A 24,014-nucleotide genomic window follows, 5' to 3' on the forward strand; every position below is an offset into this window, starting at 1 on the left:
CCCCGCCATGTTGTGATTGGCACAGAGAAGGAACAGAATTGCGGTTTCAGGATGAATTAGATGAACTAGAAGCATAAATGTTTTTCTTTTTACTTCAGGTTATGACTTTGCACACACAAAAGTCTTATAAATAATGTAGGAACTGTATATATACTATTATTACTGTTTAACTTAGGAAAGTCTATTTCCTGTTTTTAGAACGCCCACTTCCGGTAGTTCTATCCCGCGGAATGTGATGTCTATGGTTGTCTTGGAAGTTGCTGGATGACTGTAGCTACGCTCGTCCGTGGTGTTGCGGATCGGAGGGTGACCATGTGCAGCCGGTAATAGCAGGGATACGCCCCCATGTCTGAGAGCCCGGGACCCCCCGGCACCGGTCAGGTGGTCATGAAGAAGGGCGGCGGCGGGAAGCCGGTGTTTGATTACCCGGAGGAGCCGGAGCTGGAGCTGGACGGTGGGTGATCGTGTAGTGTGCGGAGACAGCTGTCACCTACCGCCTGCCGGACTGCAGGGCTTTATATAGGCACAGAGTGGTCCTGACAGGAGGGGCAGCTGGGAAAAGGAGATAGAGATAGATAGAGATATATATATATATATATATATATATATATATATATATATATATATATATATATATATATATATATATATATATATCTCTGATTAGTCCAATTGTCAATTAAAAAATAACCAAACTCCTGTCTTCGTAGCCATCCCCTTTGCTCAGTGTGCCACCAGAAAAAAACATAACTACATTGAAAGTTCATTGGGTACTGTTCAGACTTCATTGCGTTTTGTTGTCTGTCCATGCGTTTTTGTACCATAGACTTCATATATTAGCCAACTCACACATTTAAATAATGATATCTGTCCATATTTCTTCTTAAACTTGTCTTCCCATATTGCCGTATTTTTTATTATATTGCACATATTTTTTATTATATTGCACTAGGTATGGCACATATTTGTTGTTGTATTGCACTAGTTTTTGGGTCACAGTTTGTGTAGTATAACAACAGTCACTAATAATGTCCTGATTTTCCAAGATAAAAAATCCATACAAAAAAGTTTATATTTTTGCTAAAGGTATATTATTACTTCCCTTGTTTTTGGGGAGGACTCACTTCAGACTTCTCTTGTTTGGCCCAATGCGTTTCAGCAGCCACTCATCGGGGGCCTTGCTGCTTCATTGGATTTGCTTCAGCAAAAAAAACTTTTTTGTATGGATTTTTTATAGTGACTTATCGTAGTACATAAACTGTGACCCAAAAACTAGTGCAATATAATAACAAATATGTGCAATGTGGGAAAACAAGGTGGGTAATATAAAATAAATGAAGTCTATGGTACAGAAAATGCATGGACAGACAAAAAATGCAATCAAGTCTGAACAGTACCCAATGAATTTTCAATGTAAATAGTTGTTTTGAGGGGCACACTGAGCAAAGGTGATGGCTGCGAAGACAGGAGTAAAGGTAATTTTTAATTGACTATTGGACTAATCAGTCATTATATAAAGTGACTATAGTCCCTAACAGTAAAGAGATATCAGAGATTCTGGTACGTACACACACACACACACACACACACACGTACACGTATTAGGAGCACCTGACATCTTGTACACAATAACATGATACCTCATGGTGGTCGTGTCGGGTAATGTGACTACTTCCCTGCACAGCTGATGGTGACCTTTTCCACTCATGGGTAATGGTGGTGACTGGAGTGCCCCTGACTGCAGGTAGAGTATTGGGGTGTAGAGATGGGGGCCAGTATGTCTGAAACGGTTGCAGTTGTTGGCAGTTCCTGAAGGGTGTACCGAGCCTGGATGACCCATAGACGGGAGATCACCCAGCAACTGGTCATGTGTGGTTGATGTCAGGTGACATGCTCAGCAGCGACTTACCATGGCGGTATACAGCAGCGGCAAGTAATTGGGGTAACAATTGGTGTTGTCAGTATGACACCCAGGTACGGGTCACCTGTTATATTTTTAATATAAATGTATGGTGTTTCCTAACATCTGCCTGATGAAGAAGGGATTTTGCCCTCGAGATGCGTTGCATCGTGAATGAAAGTTTAAATGTGAAAACACCAGTGCTGTGAGTATTTTTTATTTTTCTTGAGCCATGTGGAGGAACCAGGCTGGTGTTTGAGTCTGGTGCCACAACGGATTCCACCAATCATCTCCTGCCCATTGGGATTGGCATTTTACCAATCACCCATTTTGGATAACCAGAAGGTGGCGGGCAGCCCTTTGGATTCTGATAACAATCACTTATTAGAGTCGGGCCTAATGTGTACGACCCATTCAGGTGAGGTTCTGCATTTGTCATCACAGTAGTCTCACCTGCACATGCAGCGCCGCTGTGTTCTTTTTTTTCATTTGCATTTACAATCTTATCCATTTGAATGTCTGACAATCCTATTGACTCACATTACTTGACATACCCATAGACTTGCGCTGCAGAATCTGTTGGCGCTATACAAATAAATATTATTAGTTACAAGGAAAAGGCTTACTATGAAATATGTAGAAATGAGCGGGACTCCTGAAGCATGATGGAGTCTGATTGTTTGGCATGTGATTATAAGTCGCTGAAGAAGTTAGATGCCACCCTAGGGAGTTCGGGACCCATGGATACAGCCTATGGCTCATGTTATCCCAAACCTCCTAGGGCTGCATCCTACTTCTTCAGCCACCGTTAATCAGACTCCAGCATGCTCAAGTTGTGCTCATCTCTAGACATATGTAAGTTTTTTTAATGCAAAAAAAAAATTAGAAATGTTTAGCTCTGTGTCACATAATTGAAGAAAAAAGTGTGCATAAAGTTGCTTATGTTTGCCTGTGTTTACACCTTACGTGTAACACCCCCCCCCCCCCCCCCCCCGAAAACTCTGCACTGTCGACCTCCACCACCAGTCGAGTGTGCTCTTATTTACGTATGGCGTGTCTATGTGGAGACATGATGGCTGTATGTGCACACTGTATATACTGTCTGTAATACTGTGCTAGTGATAAGAGTACCACAGGCTGGATGGAGTGTATCCCCGCTGATGTAACAGTAAGATATCCTGTCACATGTCGGGTAATGTCCCAGCAGAAGCCATGAGATCTTCATGCCGAGAGCCGTCTCATGTATCGTACCTCCTCTGTATGAGGCGTGCAGGGAGCAGATAACCACTATCTGCAGGGCATAGCCCACTGACTGCCCTGTATAGGGACCAGCCCCACCAGCACGTAGCACATAGACACAGGGGTAAGAAGTGCACACACGGCCACCAGATAGAGACAATGACAGGAGAACACAGCTTAGTGTTATTTGCTTGTTTCATATTGAGTGTGTGTGTGTGTGTGTATATAATTATATATATATATATATATATATAATATATATATATAATGTATATATTTATTCTCTTAGCTGTGAGCTCTGCTGTATAGCCGAGAAATGTTGGTTCAAGTCAATGAAATATCTGGTTCTGTGTAGTTGAAGGGGCATCCCCGATCCCCAGCTCTACATGAGCAATGTTTGGAAGCCACCTAGAGAATAGAGCTTTGGCTGCACAGTGTACTCTGTTCATTAAAGTCAATGGAGAAAGCTGCAGTGAACATGACATGCTGAACCCATACTGCAGGACAAAGTTTTTTCTGCAACGTACTGTATGTTTGATGCTTCCAACATCTTATACACCTTGTTGCACCTGTAGACATTGCAGCTTGTCAGTCCAGCGTGTGTCACCGTACTTTAGAGACAATGGTGGCAGACAGTCTGCTAGCATACTTGGCGGCAGCAGCTGTGTGTCTCCGGTGAGAACGCCACTTCGGGCCTCTTGAAATCCTACGTTTGCCTGCAGAGATCTGGCTTCTCTGATAAACTACAGAAACAGAGAACCTGCCTGTAAACACAGAGCGGCTGCCTTGACCTTGGGAGGTTTTTGCTAGTCGCCTCCCCTGACCTCACATTATATAGCCTGGCTGATCTGTGATATGAAGCTCTTGTCCCTGTAGACACTCACTAAGTCCACACAGTGAGCGAGGACCAGGCTCTTATGTATAAGTACAGGCTGTACCTGAAAAACCTGTTTCATGTGTTTGGCCGTATGGATCAGCACTAAAAGATCTTAACCAGATCACCTAGCTGTGCCGACTCGTGTGTGTATTTTTACTCTTAACATTCATGTGTCATATGTTAGTGCAGTTTGTTTTCCCATGTAGCCTGGAGATTGATATGCCATCTGTTCTTGTAAGCAGCCGCTTCACTAAGGTAGGTTTTTCCCCCCCATAAGGGTGCGTTCAGGATCCGCAGCAGATTTGACGGCCCAGATGTGATTTTGCTTTTGATCAGCAGCTTCAAATCTGCGCCATCAAATCTGCTGCAGATCCTGTACGTGTGAACGCACCCTTAAATGGATATTTTAAAGGGACTGCAAAAACACAGTGTGGCCCTACCCTAACAGTCTCTATGCAGTGTAGTTTGGCACCATACACTTAGCTGCAATTCCTGACACAAGCCATAGATTTTACTTTTGTCTCACAATAGGGATTGAGCAAGTGAGCACGGTAGGGCACTCGCCACTATATTCTGCATCATTGCTTAGATTTGCTAGGTCAACATAAATGTCTGTCGCTTGGCAAGTGCAGCAGCCCATTGGGGTCCATATTAGTTGCAGATGGCAGACTTCTAGACTAGGGTTCAAATCTGACCAATATCATCAACATAGAGTCTATATATCCTTCCCATGGGGTTTGACCACACGCCAGAACATCCTGTTGGTTTCATTGACTTCCTATAAGACAAGGCATTATCTGGTGACATTATCTCGTACTGTTACGTCGTAACACGTTCAACATGAGCTTTCTTTATTCTACAGAATCCGATTCACCGTCCGATCTCCAAATGGTGAAAGGCAGATGGCGGCTCCCAAATGTGACCACCGTCCCCAACCAGCTGCTGCTTGTGTCTTTGGTGGAACATCTGTGCTACGTCCATGAGCAGAACCCTCACCGCTCCAAGCATCTGTTCAGATGTAAGTCGTCTTTAGAGGTTTTTGTTATTTTCCCCATAGGTGAGGCCAGGGCAAACCCCAGGTGTCAGGTATGTTGCAGTAATATTTGCTTCCCCTCCATTGTTGTGAGTGCTGGTTATCCGCCATATGACCGGCAGGGCAGAGTACAGCAATGTGCTCACCCTGGAAAGCAAACAGCCTGCATGCATGTGTGATCAGTGATAAAGTCCAGTCTCCCTATAGTGTCTTATAAAGCTGAATTGCTCAACACACACGTAACTTACATTATATTGAGCACCATACTCCCCACACCCCTCAGCATAGCTGTTTCCTATGATTACATCATAGCCATGTGTGGGCCCTGGTATAGCATCAGGGAATGAGGCTCCTGGGAAATCTGTCAGGGTTTCAGATACAGAGTGACTATACAACATGATGCAAAACCAAACAGCTCAAAGAAAGAAAGTTGCTCCACCCTTGAATCAGATTTATTGTCGAAATCCTAAAAATGAACGTCTAACTTACATGCAGTTAGAAAAATAATCTTTTTATATAGCAGCAACATGTTCTGAAGTGCTGTACAAAGCTTATTATTTCCACTGATACCCAGACAACAAAGGCAATAGCAGCTCCTAGCACGTGTTTAATGTGTGTGTATCTCTCCACCCAGTGCTCTGCCAGACATTCACCAGGATGGGCCTTCTGACTCCATTTGCCTTCAGTGATGAGTTCAGCACAGTGCGGCTCCAGCACAGCACCGCCATCACAGAGCTGCTCAAGGCTGCTAAACGCCACATGTACAAGGAGGTATGACAATGCATTCTCTATGGAGGATACAGGGCGTCTTCTATCCTGGGATGGTGCCTGATTGCTGTCTGTTAGGAACAATGCATGCTGGGAATTGAGCCGCACATAGTAGATGCACTGCTGTAAATCTTATTAGTGGTTCAATCGTCTCTTCTTGTCATTTACACAGGAAATAGCCAATGGTGACTTGAATTTCCATCTGAACAGGTTGGTGCTGGTAATACAGTGTGTTATTTGTAAGAAATATCATCAAAGATCATGCTAGAAAGTCTATGTACTAATGTCATTCTCTTCTCAGAGCGAAGGATGTGCTCGCTGAGGCCCAGACATCACGATACCTCAATGAATTTGAAGAAATCGCTCAGCTTGGGAAAGGAGGCTATGGGAAAGTGTACAAGGTATCGATCAGGGTCTTATAACACAACTAGAAAAGTGACCATGAATGATATAATATACAACTATACAGCTTATATATACTGTAGTCTCTGTAGTAGTTGGGGGTTCGGGTTGTTTTCTATGGGGTCCGTATTAAAAAGCAGTCATGGCATTTTGTGATTATATTGTTTTGTTATATTTTGTAGGTGAGAAACAAATTAGATGGTCAGTTCTACGCCATTAAAAAAATCCTCATAAAGAAGGTGTCCAGGAGAGACTGTAAGAAGGTACGTACTCCCTATAGGGTGTGTTTGTCTGTACTACTACTGTAAGGATGCTGCGGCAGAGCAATGCGATTGTGATGGGCCGTGTTGATGAAGAACTATGAGCTGGTGTAGATTTATGCCAGTAATACAAGATTAAAGTCCGGGCATGGATATTTTTTTTTTTTTTCCAGAACTGCCGGGAAGGAGGTAGGTGAACAAAACATGCACTTTCCTCCCCTGGGTCTGCTGTCATACGGTCCCCGGCTGCTTCCTAGTCTAGAGAGGGGACTTAGGATGTGATGTTCCGAGCCCTTTTAACCAGTCAGTGGCTGTAGTGGGGTATTGTCTCTGCCGCTGACTCCCTGAGTGGGCCTGACATGTCACATCCCAGATCCCACTCAGAAATATAAAGGACCAGAGCGGAGAACAGCGCACCCCGGGGATGCAAGTGCATGTTGTTTTGTTCACCCACCTCCTCCCCGGCAGTTTGGGGGGGGGGGGAGTTGTTTCCGGACTTTTTACTCTTTGTTTTTAAAGACCCTTCTCCTTTAAAACCATATAACAAGCATAAAAGGCCGATCATATCACTCCAAATAATCCAGCTGTTATACCACTAGCTAACCACATGGAGACTAGCCAACTTGGTCATGACAAGATTCCCTGAGGCTAGAACTACGAAATCCAGCTTAACCGCATGGAGTTAATGCTGTATGCGTAATACATGGTTATAAAGGAGAAGAGTCTTTGTATAATGTAGCTCCCAACCATCCTGGACAAGTGACCCGCTACCTCCCACCACAACACGGCAAAAGTGTCCCATCTTCAGTTCTCACAGGCAATAAGCTGCCTCTAGATGTGTCTTTCTCCTCACACTGTATAAAGGGCACATATACACTTAGACAAGCCCAGTGTGCATGTGTATAGGGGCGCCTGGGAATAGATGTACTGTGTAAATGTGAACATACTTTTTTTGTATGCTTGTGTATTAATTCTGCTTTGTTTCTCTCTAACCAGGTACTTCGTGAAGTGAAGGTGTTGGCCGGATTACACCATCCTAATATTGTTGGTTATAATACAGCATGGATGGAACATGTGCAGCCTCCAAATTCCAAATGTACGTGTCTTGTGCTCTGTCTCCCACCCATCTGACCATAGACATGAGTTGAATTCCATAAATTCCAGCTGATCCTTACAGTACATAGTAAAAACCCTGCTCAGTTATCCAGTTTGTTTTAAGAAACCAAAAAGGTCTGCACGGGACTATCTAATTTTGCAGCAACTTGGGGGGGGGGGGCGCTATGGGTTGTGCACCACTGGTTTACACTTGTTGTAGGGTGGAAGGCTCTCCTTTGTCCTCCTTATGACACTACATACAGTAGTATACTTCCTGGAAAGCAATGCAGAACAACATCTGAACATAGGTTGATAGGTAAATAATGCTGTCATATCCCTGTATTCTAAGACTTAGCTATTGTGCTTTGATTTTAGGTAAGCCAATTCCCTCCTTACAAGCAATTAAAGGGTCCACCAACCACAAGTCTGAGGAGTAAGTATTGCCCCAGAAGATTGTATTCTGCATCCCATATTATAGACTAGTCCATTACTTTCTATTTGTGATATATATATTGCTGTCTATTAAGAGATGATATCCGCTTTAAGCCATCTAGTTACTGACCTAGTGATAGTCTTGTACTTGTTGTTCGGAAGTTTTCCAGAACTCTATTATTCTGTGGTGGTAGTGCAACTTGATCATTACTTCTGCCAAAAGAAACCAGCACTGTAAAAAGCCTATTTTGAATCTGCACTTTATAAAAGTTTGACATGTCAGAAGTTTTGACCCGTTGCAATATGGGTGTAAGAACTCGACCAATTGTTAGAGCCTAGAGTAGCAATCAGCGAAGAGCTTCACTCACTGACTATATCTTCTTTATCTGTCCTACCGCATCTACTGCTGTGAGCCAGGGAGTGAAGGGCTTGGCATGTGCTTCACCTCGCTCTATCCAGGGATAGAACACCCAAACCCTGACTGATCAAAACTTTTGACTAATCTGCAGGAAAAGTTAGACGGATTTCGTGGTATTGAACCAGATATTTTCATCATTGCAGGAATAATAAGGGTCTACAAAGTGTAGAAAGCAGTGGGGGATCTATTGTGTTTGCTGACTCAACAGATGGAGAGCAGCCGGGGGACCCAGCCTCCCAGAGTGTTAACATGGCTTTTCTGGATAAAGACAAGTATTACGCCAAAAACAAGATCAAGAACTTCAGTATGTCTGACGTTAAGCCGTGTGTAAACAAAGACTCCAATGCCAATGTGCGATCCTACTCCAGTGTCTGCAATAAATATGACTCCTCACAGGAACTGTGTCCGAGGGACAAGTGTCCTTTTAATTCTGAAGATGACATGGATGATGGGAGTGATTCTTCTTGTGATGAAGAGTGCCCCCAGAAAGAACTCTGCTTACACCGTCACTTTGAGGTACAGTGTTAAAGTTTGTGCCATGTACAGTATATAATATTAGCCAGACTGCTGCAAGAGGTGCAGACTGCTGTTATATGGAGGAGGTACAGATTACACAGCCAGACTGCTGTTATATGGGGGAGGTAAAGATTACACAGGCAGACTGCTGTTATATGGGGGAGGTAAAGATTACACAGGCAGACTGCTGTTATATGGGGGAGGTCCAGACTACACAGGCAGACTGCTGGTATAGGGGGGAGGTCCAGACTACACAGCCAGACTGCATTTATAGGGGGGAAGGCGCTCCTGTCTACACAGCCAGACCGCTGTCATTGTGTGCTGTTTGTGATCGATTTAGTATAAGTTGACTTAATGGTTTTGTGTTCCCACAGATTCAGTATCATTTGATGTTACACATACAAATGAATCTCTGTGAAAGGTCCTTGTGGGACTGGATTGAGGAGAGGAATGAGCACTACAGAAAAGGGAGAGATTCAGCCAGTAAGTTTGCTGTAACTGCAGCTTTATTAGGGCATCTTCTCGCTTACATTTCCTGTGAATACTTACATAGCTATTATAGGTTATTCTGCCTCTAGACCAGGGAGCATCATCTGCATTATCTAACACTATACACCCATGAGTTTATTAATTTAGTGTCAGTCCAGTGTGTGTGTGTGTAGCTGGGGAATATGTTAGCGTAAATTCTCTTGTGTTAAAATAAAATCTATAATGGTTCTTCATACTGTCTGTCCTCAGGATGCTTTGGCTTTGTGGATGTCCGAAGTGCTTTGAGTATTTTCTATCAACTCTTGCAGGGTGTACGATACATCCACTCCATGGGGGTCCTCCATCGAGATTTAAAGGTATAATCTCTAAGCCAAGTGTAATATTCTCTAATTTCACATGCTGGTTTCTTGGTGTTTGACTATAACCTCAGCAACTAATTGTTGTCACTAAGGGTCCATTTACACAGAAAGATTATCTGCCAAAGATTTGAAGCCGAAGCCAGGAATGTTTATAGGCTGTTTCTGGCTTTGGCTTCAGATCTTTGGCAGATAATCTGTCAGATAATCTTTCTGTGTAAATGGACCCTTAGGGAAAGCTCCACATTTTTTAAATCAAAAATATGTTGTTAATGGCATATCCATAGGCCTGTCACCTAGAGTGTCCAATACATTTATTAAACTATATGGAATAGCACAGTCTGCTGCACTAATCTATACTGATACATCCAGTTAAAAAAAAAATAGTAGTTTACGGAGCTATATGGCACTGGTTGTAAAACTATACAGTTAGATATGTCATACCTGTATACCTCATAAATGCAGTATATGAGACCATAAATGTCACTCTTCCCATTGAATATATATCCTGTAGCTATCTGACTTGCTTTTAGATGCGTACGTAATATATGCATATTTGAGCATCTGCATTAGAGTCACAATTCCGAGACCACCTGCGTTTCCTATGGGATCTGAAGTCTGGATTCAGTAAATGTTCAGTATATTGCAGCCACAATACAGATGATGTGTACCTATATAATAACCATGGCAGCCTCTGCAGTTACTGCTTATACTGGACACTATGACCTGTGACCTGACATATTGCTTCTGTGTTTTTTATAGCCAAGAAATATTTTCTTACAAGGACCAGATCTTCATGTTCGTATTGGTGACTTTGGGCTTGCATGTAGAGATATAATACAGCACTCGGATATTTGGCCAAAGAAAGATGGGACCAATGGTAAGTGACTAGATGGCAGATATTGTATATTTATAATAGACTGATATGTCTTTAGCGTGACTATAGTGGCACCTAATATGAAAAGTCCTTATTTTATTTTTACATGACACAACTTGTTGTTAAGGTTAAAAGTCCCCATAGACATTATTAAAAAGTCACCCAACCCTGCCAAGTTCAGAGGGGCTGATGGACGGACCCTGTATGGGGCCTCTCAGTACCCCTTTAAATGTGGTAGAAAGAGCAATAACCCTACCATGTAAATCCTCATAAATATTCCTATAACAGCTTACATACAATCTATAGAACTAATAGTACACTCTTGTTTCCCACTAAATTCAGATTCTACACACACGTCAGGAGTGGGCACCTGTATGTATGCTGCACAGGAACAGTTACAAGGATCACACTATGATTTTAAGGTACGGAGATCTTTTAATATTTATACAGCACCCTGATAATCTTTGACAGCAGCAGCTACTGCAGTTGGTTTGCACAGCCTGTGTAATCTCTCCACCTGTCTTAAAGAGGATGTACCATCAGGTACATCGTCTTTAATATGACCCATGGATAGAACGGCGCCGTCACGGGGAAGCCAGTGCTGCGGTCCGTTTTTTGAACGGGTACCGGGGCTGAAGCACAGGAGGGACAGGAGGAAGCACAAGCCCAGTGGGCGGTATCCCCCCGTCCGTCTATGACATGGCTCCATTGATTCTAATAGAGGGAATTCCCGGCCGGCCCGTCTCCTGTGTTTCAGCCCCGGCGCCCGTGGATAGAACGGCGCCGTACTTTGGAACCGGGTCACTGTTCAAAAAAAAAAACGTCCGGTGGCACCAGCTTCCCCGTGACGGCGGCATTCTATCAGTGGGTCATATTAAAGAGGATGTAACTGATGGTACATCCTCTTTAAGGTCCCAATACGCCTTATACCTTTGTTGGCTGTATGGTTCAGTCTTCAGTATAAGGTGTAGGGGATTCTCTCCATCGTCCACTGACATTGTTCTGAGAGAGAGAAGCTGCAGCCAGAGCTCTCTGGCTCCGACTCTAGCCTCCTCATAGAGGACACACTCTCTTGGCCATGCCAAACATTCCTGTGTATGGTGGGGGGGGCGGGAGATATGACTGTACTGCCCTCCTCCTGTCACTTGTGGTATAGGGTATGCATGTGCAGTGCACACAGTCATAACCACAAGGATCTCTCGCTTTAATGAAGTAATTGTGCTTGTGTTTTGCAGTCTGATATGTACAGTGTTGGCGTTATATTACTGGAGCTCTTTCATCCATTTTGGACAGAGATGGAGAGGAATAACGTCTTAACATCTCTCAGCAGCGGGATCATCCCTGAATTGTTTGAAACCCACTGGCCAGTGCAAAGTAGATACGTTCGGTTACTGACCAGTGCTGACTGTTCACTGCGTCCATCTGCAGACAAAATGCTGAAAAGTGAGCTCTTCCAGGAAAAGGAGAATGTAAGTATAGAGAGGGTATGGTTAGCACAATGCTGGTGACTGCATAATAAACCATCAACTCTCCCATCCTGTAGAGATGCAGTTGTCTTATAATTAGTAGAAATATTAGGGTGCCTTCACATGTACTGGATTCACAGCAGATTTCACGCTGCTAGTTTGCAGCGAAATTCGCTGCAGATCCTGATATAGTAAAGTTCTATGTGGTCACATACCCGCAGCGGAATTTTCACTCTGCTGAGGATATGTGGCCCGGCCCCTTTAACCCGTAGCCCCGGCCCATACATTACCTGCTCGGCGCCGCAGCTTTGTGTGAGGTTTCTGACTCCCCTCGCTCTTCATCAGCCAATCAGTGCACGACAGCACTGACTGGCTGATGGGGAGCTGGGAGCTTCACACAGCCACGGCGCTGAGAAGGTAATGTATGCTCTGGGCAGCCCTGCAGCGTACATCACCTGCTCCAGGCTCCTGATTGCTTCAGAGGCTCCCGGCGGTCAGCCAATCAGTGCGCAGCGGCGGGGCAGTGCGCTGATTGGCTGACCACCAGGGGATGCTGGGAGGCTCCAAAGCAAGCAGGAGCCTGGAGCAGGTGATGTATGCTCCAGGGCAGCAGGGGTTTAAGGGGCTGGGTTACATATCCACAGTGGATTTTGCTGCAATCTCACAGCATGAAATCTGCTGCGAATGCGGTACGTGTGAAGGTACCCTTGAAGGGGTAATCTAGGATTTAAAAAGTTACTTTATTGAAAAACCAGTAACACCCTTGTCCCCAGGTTGGGTGTGGTGTTACAGTTCACCTTTCCCAAATTGAAGGCAAGAGATGTGCTGTTTCTGGAAGAAAGTGGTCATGGTTTGTAAGCCTGTAGTTCCTGTTGAAGTGAACAGAACGGAGCTGCAATAACCAGGCACAAATATATTATGGACAGAGCCAACTGCGTACAGCACTACTCACAGCATAGATCTGGCCAATTGGTGAGGGTGCCAGGTGTCATGATCCTACACAGTAGCTATTAAAGGTCTTTCCCGAGGATAGGTCAGCAATCATCTTTACCTTTAGAATAGTACTTTTTAATTCTTATGTTTTTCTTGCAGATGGTTCAGGATCTTCAGCAAAAAGTTCTTTATTTAGAGGAGGAGAATGAGAGACTGAAGAAGAGCCTTGAGTTATTACAGGGACAGATTTCGAGCAGAGATGCCAGCCTTTAACTGTTGCTGTCTGTTCACTAAATTTTATTGTAAATTAAAGGTTATTTATATACAGGGGTGTACCGTCCTTTCTGTGAAGTGCTGCTATATGCTCAGGTGTGGTCATGATTTCTCTACCTATTCTAATGCATAGTTGTGTGGAGGTGTCTAACCCTGGGGCATAGCTCTTAGTTTGTTCCTCATTCCATTGAGGAACTGCTGTATATTTTCAATGGTGACTTAACCCTATGTACACTTAGCTGATAGTCAGTGACTGCAGAATGTTCTTACCCACAGATCTAGGGTTTTCTGACTGCAAGAACAATGCAGATGCATATAGGAGACCAATGGTAATAACTTTCCACTGTGTTTATAATGCTGATGGCCTAGTCACAAAGGCAATCTATGTCTGATTGGGGATCTGCTGCAGCATCAACCACACACACTGAACTGTGCTGGAAGCCCTGCACTATTTATTGGTAGTGTTAGTTACTTCAGCTTCAGCAAACAGCTGCGGAGACATTGATGGCCTAGCTGGTAAGCTCAAAAAACTCAAAATTTCATGATATTCCCACACCTCAATTCAGAGTAGGGCTGGGCGGTATACCGCAAAAATACCGATACCGTCACTGGCGTCGGTTAACCGACCAACTTAGCCAGGACGGTATCTGCGGTATTTTTGTACTTCTATCTTCCTTTCAGAGCGCCCTCTCCCCTCTCCTGTCCCGTCAGAGTGCTCCCGCACACACGCGCGCTGCCCTGCATTAGCGCTGCACGTTATGTGCAGGGACGCCGGCATCAGAGCGGGAGGTGGGGGAGGAGGAGAAGGAGGAGGAGCAGGAGCAGGGTCCAGGTGAGAATGCCCGCCCCCGCCACAAGTCCCGTCCGAGCACCCGATCTCCCCACCCGTCTGGTCCCACCTCACCCGTCCGAGGCCCTCACCCCACTGGACCGGTCCCATCCGAGGCTTCCCCACCTTACCTCACCCGTCCGAGGCCCCCCACATCCGAGGCCCCCCGTCCGGTCTCATCTGAGCGCCCCCCACATCCGGCCGGCAAGTGCTGCACATGTGTGTGTGCAGGGACGCCGGCATTTCAGAGCTGGAGCAGCAGCTGACCTGTAGTCCTCTCAGTAAACAGTACAAGACTGTAAGTTAGGAGGAATGGATGGGCTGCAGCAGGCAGGATGTCGCACACAGCAATGTCTCCTACAGCTTATCCTGCCTGCTGCAGCCCATCCATTCCTCCTAATTTACAGTCTTGTACTGTTACTGAGGGGAACTACAGTCATACATACACGCCTATCCACCCCCTGTATAGTAGCACATCCCTGTCCCCCCGTACAGTCATAGACCCCTGTCCACCCTCCCCCTGTATAGTCATACACCCCTGTACAGTCATACACCCTGTCAGCCCTCCCTGTACAGTCATACACCCCTGCCACCCCCCCCCCCCCCCCCTGTATAGTCATACACCCCTGTCCGCCCCCCCTGTATAGTCATACACCCCTGTCCGCCCCCCCCCTGTATAGTCATACACCCCTGTCGGCCCCCCCCTGTACACTCATACACCCCTGTCCGCCCCCTTGTACAGTCATACACCCCTGTCGGCCCCACCCCTGTACAGTCATACACCCCTGTCGGCCCCACCCCTGTACAGTCATACACCCCTGTCCGCCCCCCCTGTACAGTCATACACCCCTGCCACCCCCCCCCCCCCCCCTGTATAGTCATACACCCCTGTCCGCCCCCCCTGTATAGTCATACACCCCTGTCCGCCCCCCCCCCCTGTATAGTCATACACCCCTGTCGGCCCCCCCCTGTATAGTCATACACCCCTGTCCTCCCCCTTGTACAGTCATACACCCCTGTCAGCCCCACCCCTGTACAGTCATACACCCCTGTCCGCCCCCCCTGTATAGTCATACACCCCTGTCGCCCCCCCCTGTATAGTCATACACCCCTGTCCCCCCCCCCTGTATAGTCATACACCCCTGTCCGCCCCCCCTGTATAGTCATACACCCCTGTCGGCCCCCTTGTATAGTCATACACCCCTTTCCGCTCCCCCCCCCCTGTAAGTCATACACCCCTGTCCGCCCCCCCTGTATAGTCATACACCCCTGTCCGCCCCCCCTGTATAGTCATACACCCCTGTCGGCCCCCTTGTATAGTCATACACCCCTTTCCGCTCCCCCCCCCTGTAAGTCATACACCCCTGTCCGCCCCCCCTGTATAGTCATACACCCTGTCAGCCCTCCCTGTACAGTCATACACCCCTGCCGCCCCCCCCCCCCCCCCCCCCCCCCCCCCCCTGTATAGTCATACACCCCTGTACAGTCATACACCCTGTCAGCCCTCCCCGTACAGTCATACACCCCTGTCGGCCCTTCCTGTGTAGTCATACACCCCCTAATAATGACAAATGATAATAATAATGATGATAATGATAGACTAACCACGGCTTGCTGCTCAGTGAGCTTTTTTACTTTTTTGATATCAAGTATGGCAAGTGGGTGTGGTTTGCAAAAGGGGAGTGTCATAATTATCGTTCAGTTATCGTTACCGCCGCTACATGTGCGATAAACCGCGATATTGATTTAGGCCCATATCGCCCAGCCCTAATTCAGAGTCTAGTATAAGGGTGGGTTCACACTACAGAATCCACACTAAGTTCCCACGGATTCCGTTGCTCGTCTCCACCCATCCCATAAACTGTCCCCTTAAATAATTAACATGTCGGCAGAATCTGCTCGGCCATAGAATGGTGTCTATAGCACAGGTGTGACGAGCGTCGGAATCCACCGGAACTTATCCGCACGAATTCCGTAGTGTGAACCCACAGAGTCGGGTATTGGATTCTAACTCGTAATGCAGGGATGGGGAACCTTCGGCCCTCCAGCTGTTAAAAAACTACAATTCCCATGATGCCTGGACAACCAATCATGGGAATTGTAGTTTTCTAACACCTGGAGGGCCGAAGGTTCCCCATCCCTGTCGGAATGGATGGATAGAAAATCCAATAGCACCTCAACACTTTCAGGTCATCTATCCCATAGCCCTAACCATAGGATTTCTCAGTGTACATTAAACATGTTTTAATGTATAAGTTTTGTTCAGCTCATGTAACATTTACATAGCTATGAAGACACAGTTGTAGAGACGTTTATTATATCCATGGCGTACCAATACAAATAACCACTTAAGTGCTGGCTTACAGGCTACTAGAAAGTTGTATACATGCCAAGGATCCCCCCAGTACAGTACATCTCCTTAGGTATGCCATAGGGATCTGCACTGCAGATGCCAAACCCTCAGACCACTCTCACTTTAATAATTTAAGAACTGTATTAAAGGAGGGGAGGTTTTCACAGGACTTCATCCATTTCAGCACATTTGCAGGGACTGCGGTGGTATTTCCAGACTGCTGAATGGCACACCAGCTCACGATATCTGCAATGGTCAGTTCATTCCCTACCAGCCAGGGAGTCTTGCCCAGGGCAGAGTTCATGGCCTTCAGCACTGCAGCTTTCTCCTTGCCGCTGCCTTCTCTCATCTGAAAAATGGCGGTGTCCACCCAGCTATCAATGAGTGTAGCTGTAACCGCACTGAACGTGTCGCCCAGCAATGAGAACAGGAACCTGGCGATATTCCCTTCTCCTTCAATTGGACACATATTCTGAATGCTGAATTTCATCTGCGGTTTGGGCACTAAAATTGTGGGAGGAAAAAAAAAAAAAGTTAATCTTGTACAGGGCTCCAGACTAAAAAATTTACCTGGGAGCCATTGGCTCCTAACCTGAAAAATTTAGGCGCCAAATAGAATATTTGGTCGCCAACATTTTAAACCATGTAAAATTAATGTTATGTTAAATGGGACTTACTGTGTGCAGATGCCACGGCAGCCTCCTCCTCCTTTAGATTCTTTCTTTTCTTAGTTTGAAAACGTTCAACATGGAAACTTGCAACTTGACAACAATATACAGTCTGACTCAGTACTTCAGCTTCACTTGGCTAGCCTTTTAATGAGGATTACTCTTCTGAACTTGAACTTAAAGGGAACCTGTCGACCCCCGTGCCGGGGTGACAGGCTCCCAACCCCCCTATACTCACCTCATCGCGCCGGGTCCCGCTTCTGAAGATGGCCGGGTCACGGAGATCTCAGCCGCTGCAGCCCGGCGTGCACTGAGAGATGAGTCCAACGCTCATAGAGAATGATGGGAGAGTCCAGCGCTCCGTCATTCTGACATGACGGAGCGCTGGACTCTCCCGTCATTCTCTATGAGCGTTGGACTCATCTCTCAGTGTGCGCGCCGGGCTGCAGCGGCTGAGATCTCCGTGACGGCCATCTTCAGAAGCGGGACCCGGCGCGATGAGGTGAGTATAGGTTCTAACGGGGGGTTGGGAGCCTGTCACCCCGTCACCGGGGGTGACAGGTTCCCTTTAAAAGCTTGCAACAGTCTATACATACTGAGCTAGACTTATGACTGCAGCCATAGTGACCCCCCACAAGATGTGTATATAGATAGATATATCTCTCACCTAGTGACTAATGCAAGTGACCCCCTACAATACAGACACCTGAGGGGCCCTGATAATAATAATTGTGCATATATCTATCTCCCAGTGTCTGCAGCCAGTTTGCCCTACACTTATAGATGGCCCCCTCCCCTTATAGATGACCCCCTCTACCCCCATTATAGATGCCCCCTTCTCCCCCCCATTATAGATACCCCCTCCCCTTATAGATGCCTCCTCTCCCCCCCCCCCCCCCATTATAGATGCCCCCTCTTCTCCCCCCCCTTGAAGATGGCCCCTCTTCTCCCCCCATTATAGATGCCCCCCCTTTCCTCTATGCTAAGCAGTATTTAAAAAAAACAAACACACAAACTCACCTGACAACCCGCTCCCCCGGCGATCCTCTTCTTCAGGTGCTGTCCCCGGCTGATGCGCGGCTGCCGGGGGTGTCCCGTCCTATCCCCGGCAGCGCGTCGCGTCAGTGAGCTCCCTGTACGCTGGGGCTGTGACTTCTGACACAGGAAGCGTCTCTGACATGCGCTTCCTGTGCCGGAAGTCAGGGCCCCAGGCAGCTCACTGATGCGCCGCGCTGCCGGGGATAGGACGGGACACCCCCGGCAGCCGCGCATCAGCCGGGGGCCCGGACTTAAAGAGACAGCGCGCCACCGCCGGGGCCAGTCGCAAATGGCGCCCAGATTAATAAATCTGGGCGCCATTTGCAAAATTTCAGTCGCATTGGCAACCATTTTGGTCGCCATCTGGAGCCCTGTTGTATGTTACCGCAAACAAAACCAATGCTGTCACCTGCTATTAGAGCACAACTGCTACCCTTCAACCCTGCCATCTTATAGGTTCTTGCTGTATACTTAAAGGGGTAGTCCCCCCATAAGAGCTAAAAAAATAAAATGCCCCCAAACCTGGCTGGTCTTACTCACCAAGTCCCCCTGAGTATTTTGAGCCGTCTCCAGTCTTTCTAGCTGCTTCTGCTCCATAGTTTAAAAAAAATTTAAATAGCTAATCTATATCCAACATGGCGCTGGCCAGAAAACTACATCTCTAACTATGCAATGCGGGTGGGCGGATGCAGTGTTGGGGGCCACACTGTGTAGGAGGGAGACAGTGAACAGCAGCTATCACTATCTGTATCCTCCCTCACTACAGTGAGCTATGTTAGAAGCGCTAACCAGGCCCATGGAACAGATGGAGGACACGTTATCCCGACACAGAGGGTGGGGGCCAGGAGCAGGGAGTGGTGTCGGGTTGGACTGCATGCATCTAAATAACAGCAAAACTGTGCAGAATCCATAATAAATTCATATTGGAAAGATGGAAAGCTATGGGTGGGCAACATATTAATGCAAAAAATGTTTTGGGGGAATACACCTTTAATATAGCAAATGTCTGGGCAGCTGGATGGCAGAAGATGGTAAGTAAAATTGTCACCAATGCCCCCTAAAGTTTTAAAATGACACTTTAAACTTTCAAAAATACTATTTGCAGCTGTAACTTTAAGAAAGCTACATTTTCACTATGGGAGTAGCTACTGTGCCGCAGGCTAGAAATGCCTGCTATATCGGATTTAAAGCATCAGCCTTCCTCTTGCATTTATATAGTTCCTTTATATAGCACCAACATATTCTGCAGTGCTGTACAGAGATTGTTCACACTCCCACCAGCCCCTGGACCCAATGGAGAGCACAGTCTAGATCAGGGGTGTCAAACCCAGGCCCTCCAGCAGTTGCAAAACTACAATTCCCATCATGCCTGGCTGTCCAGGCATGATGAGAATTGTAGTTTTGCAACAGCTAGAGGGCCGAAGGTTCCCCATCCCTGATCTAGACTGCAGTATGTTTGAGGGTTACCAGGGAAGACTCACACCACCTACCGTCTTTCCAGATGAGGGTGAAGCCGAGCTGATAGTCCTGCCGGGACTTCTTCTTGACCTGATCTCCAAAGCACTTGAGCAGCGGCTCTGGGATATTTGTGACGGATGAGTGAGTGTGCACGGCGGACAGCACCTGGTATCTCTCGCACAGCAGCCCGTGCAGGATCAGCAAGGAAAGAGGCGGCAAAGAGGGATTTGCATTGATAACAATATCTCTCAGTGCGCCGTAGTCCTGAATGTGAGAAACAAACCATGCTGCACATCAAGCAGGAGATTTACAGTTACATTATATACACTTGGATCTGTATCCCTAATGACTAAATATACTCTCCCTCCCCCCCCCCCCCATGCCTAGATTGGGAAAACAAAAATCTATAGGCACTAAAGCCAGTCCTTTCTAGCGATTGGTGGGGGTCCTAACAGCCAAATCCCATTGTTCACAACTTCTGGTTGTCTGAAGGTTTAGGTACGCTTTAAAGGGGTTATCCAGCGCCACAAAAACATGGCCACTTCTTCCCCTCTCGTCTCCAGGTCAGCTGCGGTTTGCAATCAAGCTCCATTTACTTCAACGGAACCCCAATCTGGAGACGAGTGGGGCAAGCGTTGCCATGTTTTGTAGCGCTGGATAACTCCTTTAAGGCTATGTTCCCACGCTGCATAAACAATGAATTCAATACCCCAGAATTAAAGGTGTATTCCACCCAAAATAACTTGATATATTGCTGCCCATGGTGAGACTAACAATTCATTCTACACTTGTTATTATCTTTTCAGTCTCCTTCCCCCAGTTCTGAGCTATGAATATTAAATCCGGACATAGGTAGTGTTAAACAACGTCCGGAACATAACATAGGTTTTGTTACGTTTTTAAATTGATGGTGTCTTCTTCAGAAAAGCCATCTCTATGTGCTCAGTGGTGGTCTGACATATGGCACCCCAGATGTCTCCTAGGGCCCCAGTGCCTGCAATACATTACTATTCATAAAGTATTTACCTTTACTGACTAAGCTGTCCATCATTATATTGGTTATGCAATGGTAAGCCACATTGTCTAACAGAAAGCATGTCCGTGCACTGCACTGAAGCCCCTATATGCCAACCCACGTAGCTTGGTGACAAGTTCCCCTAAAATACCAGCATTTATAACATACCTTTCCAAGTATAGAGTCTAGGTCAGCTCTGCGGGGGGCTGAGGTTGCACTCCCATCTGCCTGAATTATGTCCGTCACATCCAGATCTGCATCTGGGGTCTGGATCATTTTAGAGAGGCCGTCCACAGCAGCTTTCAGCTCATACAGCCGCTTTAGGATGTCTTCTTGTCTAGATTCCAGGGCTTGAATTGCTGGGTCGGTGGTCCCCTCCTGAAGAGACCGTCATACAGATCATAGGCGTTATTCGCACGTATTTTTACTTACATTGGGTAAACATAAAAAGTGACTTCCCATGATAAACTGTAAATACGTTCTTTAGTTTGACCTTAGAAATCTGCACGTAAGACCCGATTCACATCTGCATCGAGGACTCCATCACAGAATCCATTCAAACAACCAGACATAAGAATGTATTCAGCACTATTTTTGTCCCATTAAAATTCAGTGAAATGACGGACACCAGCTAGAAACTTGCCAGACCCATTAATGTCAATGGAGTCCATGAGCTCACGCAGTGGACTGGCCGGCTCTGTTTATTAGAATCTGAGACTGAGAACCCAGACCAAGTCCTCAAATCAGAGCCATGTAGGAGGCTTTAGAGTGTCATGTATGTAACTATACAGGGCTCCATCATTCTACCCTAGAAGCACCTGGAATACCTCCACCCCATGATACTGACCATGCCCCAGTACTTCCATTAGATCTGTATGAAATCCAACAGGGAAATAACTACCGCGTTTTCCCGACAATACAACACTGTCTTATATTCATTTTTGCTCCCAAAGATGCGCTAGGTCTTATTTTCAGGAGATATCTTCTTTTTCAATGAAGACGCATTCACGTCACATGCACAGCAGGGAGCGGACGGTATAATTGTTTCTGGCCACCAGGGGGAGCTCACCACAGCGCACTCGTACAGCACAGCAGGGACAGCGTAAGGTGTGGCGGCAGACTGTGCGCCACTCTGCATCTGGCTGTAGCGGACAACAGGGATGCCGGCAGGTGACGAACCTCCTGATGCCTTGCCTGCACATTTACAAGTAATGGCCGCAAAAGGGAGCATCAGATGGCAGCCTCCATGTCCTGCATGCAGCTGCTCTGCAACAGATGGTGGAGGTAGGGGACAACAGCGGCGGACTAAAAAGAATCACAGCTGCATGTCCTGGTGTTCTGATCGGTGGGCATGCCTCCAAACAAAAACCCTGCTAGGTCTTATTTTCGGGGAAGGCCTTATATTTAGCAATTCAACAAAATTTCTACTAGTTCTTATTTTCAGGGTAAAGAGGGTATATGACACAAAGGCCCAATGACAACTGTAAGAAAACGTGGACCCCTAAGCAGAACCCCAAGTCATTTCCATCATAAATGGAAGTCACAATGCAGGTGTGAATAAAGCCTTAGAAGTGGTTACATAGATTTCACATAATTTATGAAAATTCATGATTCCCCAACATAAAACAATAGATATATTAGCTATGCCAAACCATACAATAAAACACTGTTCACATTACAGGTATACAAGCAAATAAATATTCTACCATACTGTGGCATGGCCATTGTGGGACCCCATCTTACAGCTACACCTCCAATCACACACAGTGGTATATTCTGCATTTACTGATCTGTCACTGAAGCCAAAAAGAAAAAAAAACTGCGGCGGCGGATCTATTTACGCCATACAGAACCCATTGACTTTAATGTTGTCCATCAGGTTTCTGGCAGTGTACAGGGAAAAAATGGTGGTATATTCTGTTATTTTGCCTGGTGATGGAACCTAAATGTGAGAACATAGTGAGACCATATACAATGCCTGGTGACATATCCTGACATACACCACTGTATGCAGCCCCTAATGTATACTGGCACCTTACAAGGCTGACTACACAATTATTTCCTACAATTCCTCTCTCTTCAACAAAACATGGGGGACTCCCATTGTAGTCTATGGCCCTGGTGATAAGCAGTCTATTCCCATTGTAGTCTATGTCCCTGGTGGGCAGCAGTGTATTCCCATTGTAGTCTATGGCCCTGGTGGGCAGTAGTCTATTCCCATTGTAGTCTATGGCCCTGGTGGGCAGTAGTCTATTCCCATTGTAGTCTATGGCCCTGGTGGGCAGTAGTCTATTCCCATTGTAGTCTATGGCCCTGGTAAGCAGTAGTCTATTCCCATTGTAGTCTATAGCTCTGGTGAGCAGTAGTCTATTCCCATTGTAGTCTATGGCCCTGGTGATCAGCAGTCTATTCCCATTGTAGTTTATGGCCCTGGTGGGCAGTAATCTATTCCCATTGTAGTCTATGGCCCTGGTGATCAGCAGTCTATTCCCATTGTAGTCTATGGCCTGGTGGGCAGTAGTCTATTCCCATTGTAGTCTATGGCCCTGGTGGGCAGTAGTCTATTCCCATTGGAGTCTATGGCCTGGTGGGCAGTAGTCTATTCCCATTGTAGTCTATGGCCCTGGTGGGCAGTAGTCTATTCCCATTGGAGTCTATGGCCTGGTGGGCAGTAGTCTATTCCCATTGTAGTCTATGGCCCTGGTGATCAGCAGTCTATTCTCATTGTAGTCTATGGCCCTGGTGATCAGCAGTCTATTCCCATTGTAGTCTATGGCCCTGGTGGGCAGTAATCTATTCCCATTGTAGTCTATGGGCCGGGTCCTGTGCGGTCAGCAGTCTATTCCCATTGTAGTCTATGGGCCGGGTCCTGTGCGGTCAGCAGACACCATGACAGTGCCGGCCCCAGGATCTATGCCCAGAGCTCACAGTGACCCGGGAGGAGTCCCCGGTGGTGACGGACGGCGTATTACCTGCTCATGGTGCACGTTGGGCAGTCTGTACATACAGCTGGGCAGATCCACCGTGATGTCTCCGCTGTTATACGGCTGAACCTTATACATGGGCATGACTGCAGCAGCCCCGGCACCACGCTACTCACTCTAGACCTGACGACGTCACTCCCTTCCCGGCATACCTTGCCGCAAGCGGCTCCTTCCTAGCTGCACGACGGCCATTTTAACTTAGGGCAAAGCTCCGCGCATAACATTAGGAATACATATCCACTCTAGTGTTTCCCTCATCAAACGTGGCCGAATCGGTTCTTCTGCAGTCATTCTGCTCCTTCATTTCATCGACCAATGGAATGTGAGCGGTGGAG

The 24,014-nt window shown here is 46.6% G+C and overlaps 2 protein-coding genes across 2 annotated transcripts; one reads left to right on the plus strand and one right to left on the minus strand.

Moving 5' to 3' along the window:
- The first annotated feature begins 224 nt into the window (after window positions 1-224).
- On the plus strand, window positions 225-13,386 carry EIF2AK1 (eukaryotic translation initiation factor 2 alpha kinase 1). Its single transcript, XM_069982010.1, has 15 exons — window positions 225-454; window positions 4,879-5,034; window positions 5,684-5,820; window positions 5,990-6,027; window positions 6,119-6,218; window positions 6,402-6,482; window positions 7,476-7,575; window positions 7,950-8,007; window positions 8,568-8,940; window positions 9,315-9,423; window positions 9,679-9,785; window positions 10,548-10,665; window positions 11,005-11,084; window positions 11,898-12,131; window positions 13,221-13,386. The coding sequence occupies exons 1-15, from the start codon at window positions 346-348 to the stop codon at window positions 13,332-13,334; spliced, it is 1,914 nt and encodes a 637-aa protein (XP_069838111.1). The 5' UTR covers window positions 225-345; the 3' UTR covers window positions 13,335-13,386.
- Window positions 13,387-16,458: 3,072 nt separating this feature from the next.
- Window positions 16,459-23,870, minus strand: AIMP2 (aminoacyl tRNA synthetase complex interacting multifunctional protein 2). The gene is made up of 4 exons (XM_069983829.1): window positions 23,668-23,870; window positions 20,864-21,073; window positions 19,713-19,944; window positions 16,459-17,020 (listed from the first exon to the last, which is right to left on the minus strand). The coding sequence occupies exons 1-4, from the start codon at window positions 23,761-23,763 to the stop codon at window positions 16,635-16,637; spliced, it is 924 nt and encodes a 307-aa protein (XP_069839930.1). The 5' UTR covers window positions 23,764-23,870; the 3' UTR covers window positions 16,459-16,634.
- Between the last annotated feature and the right edge of the window lie 144 nt (window positions 23,871-24,014).

The sequence above is a fragment of the Dendropsophus ebraccatus genome, chromosome 9 (assembly GCF_027789765.1).
Source record: "Dendropsophus ebraccatus isolate aDenEbr1 chromosome 9, aDenEbr1.pat, whole genome shotgun sequence".
NCBI classification, from domain to species: Eukaryota; Metazoa; Chordata; class Amphibia; order Anura; family Hylidae; genus Dendropsophus; species Dendropsophus ebraccatus.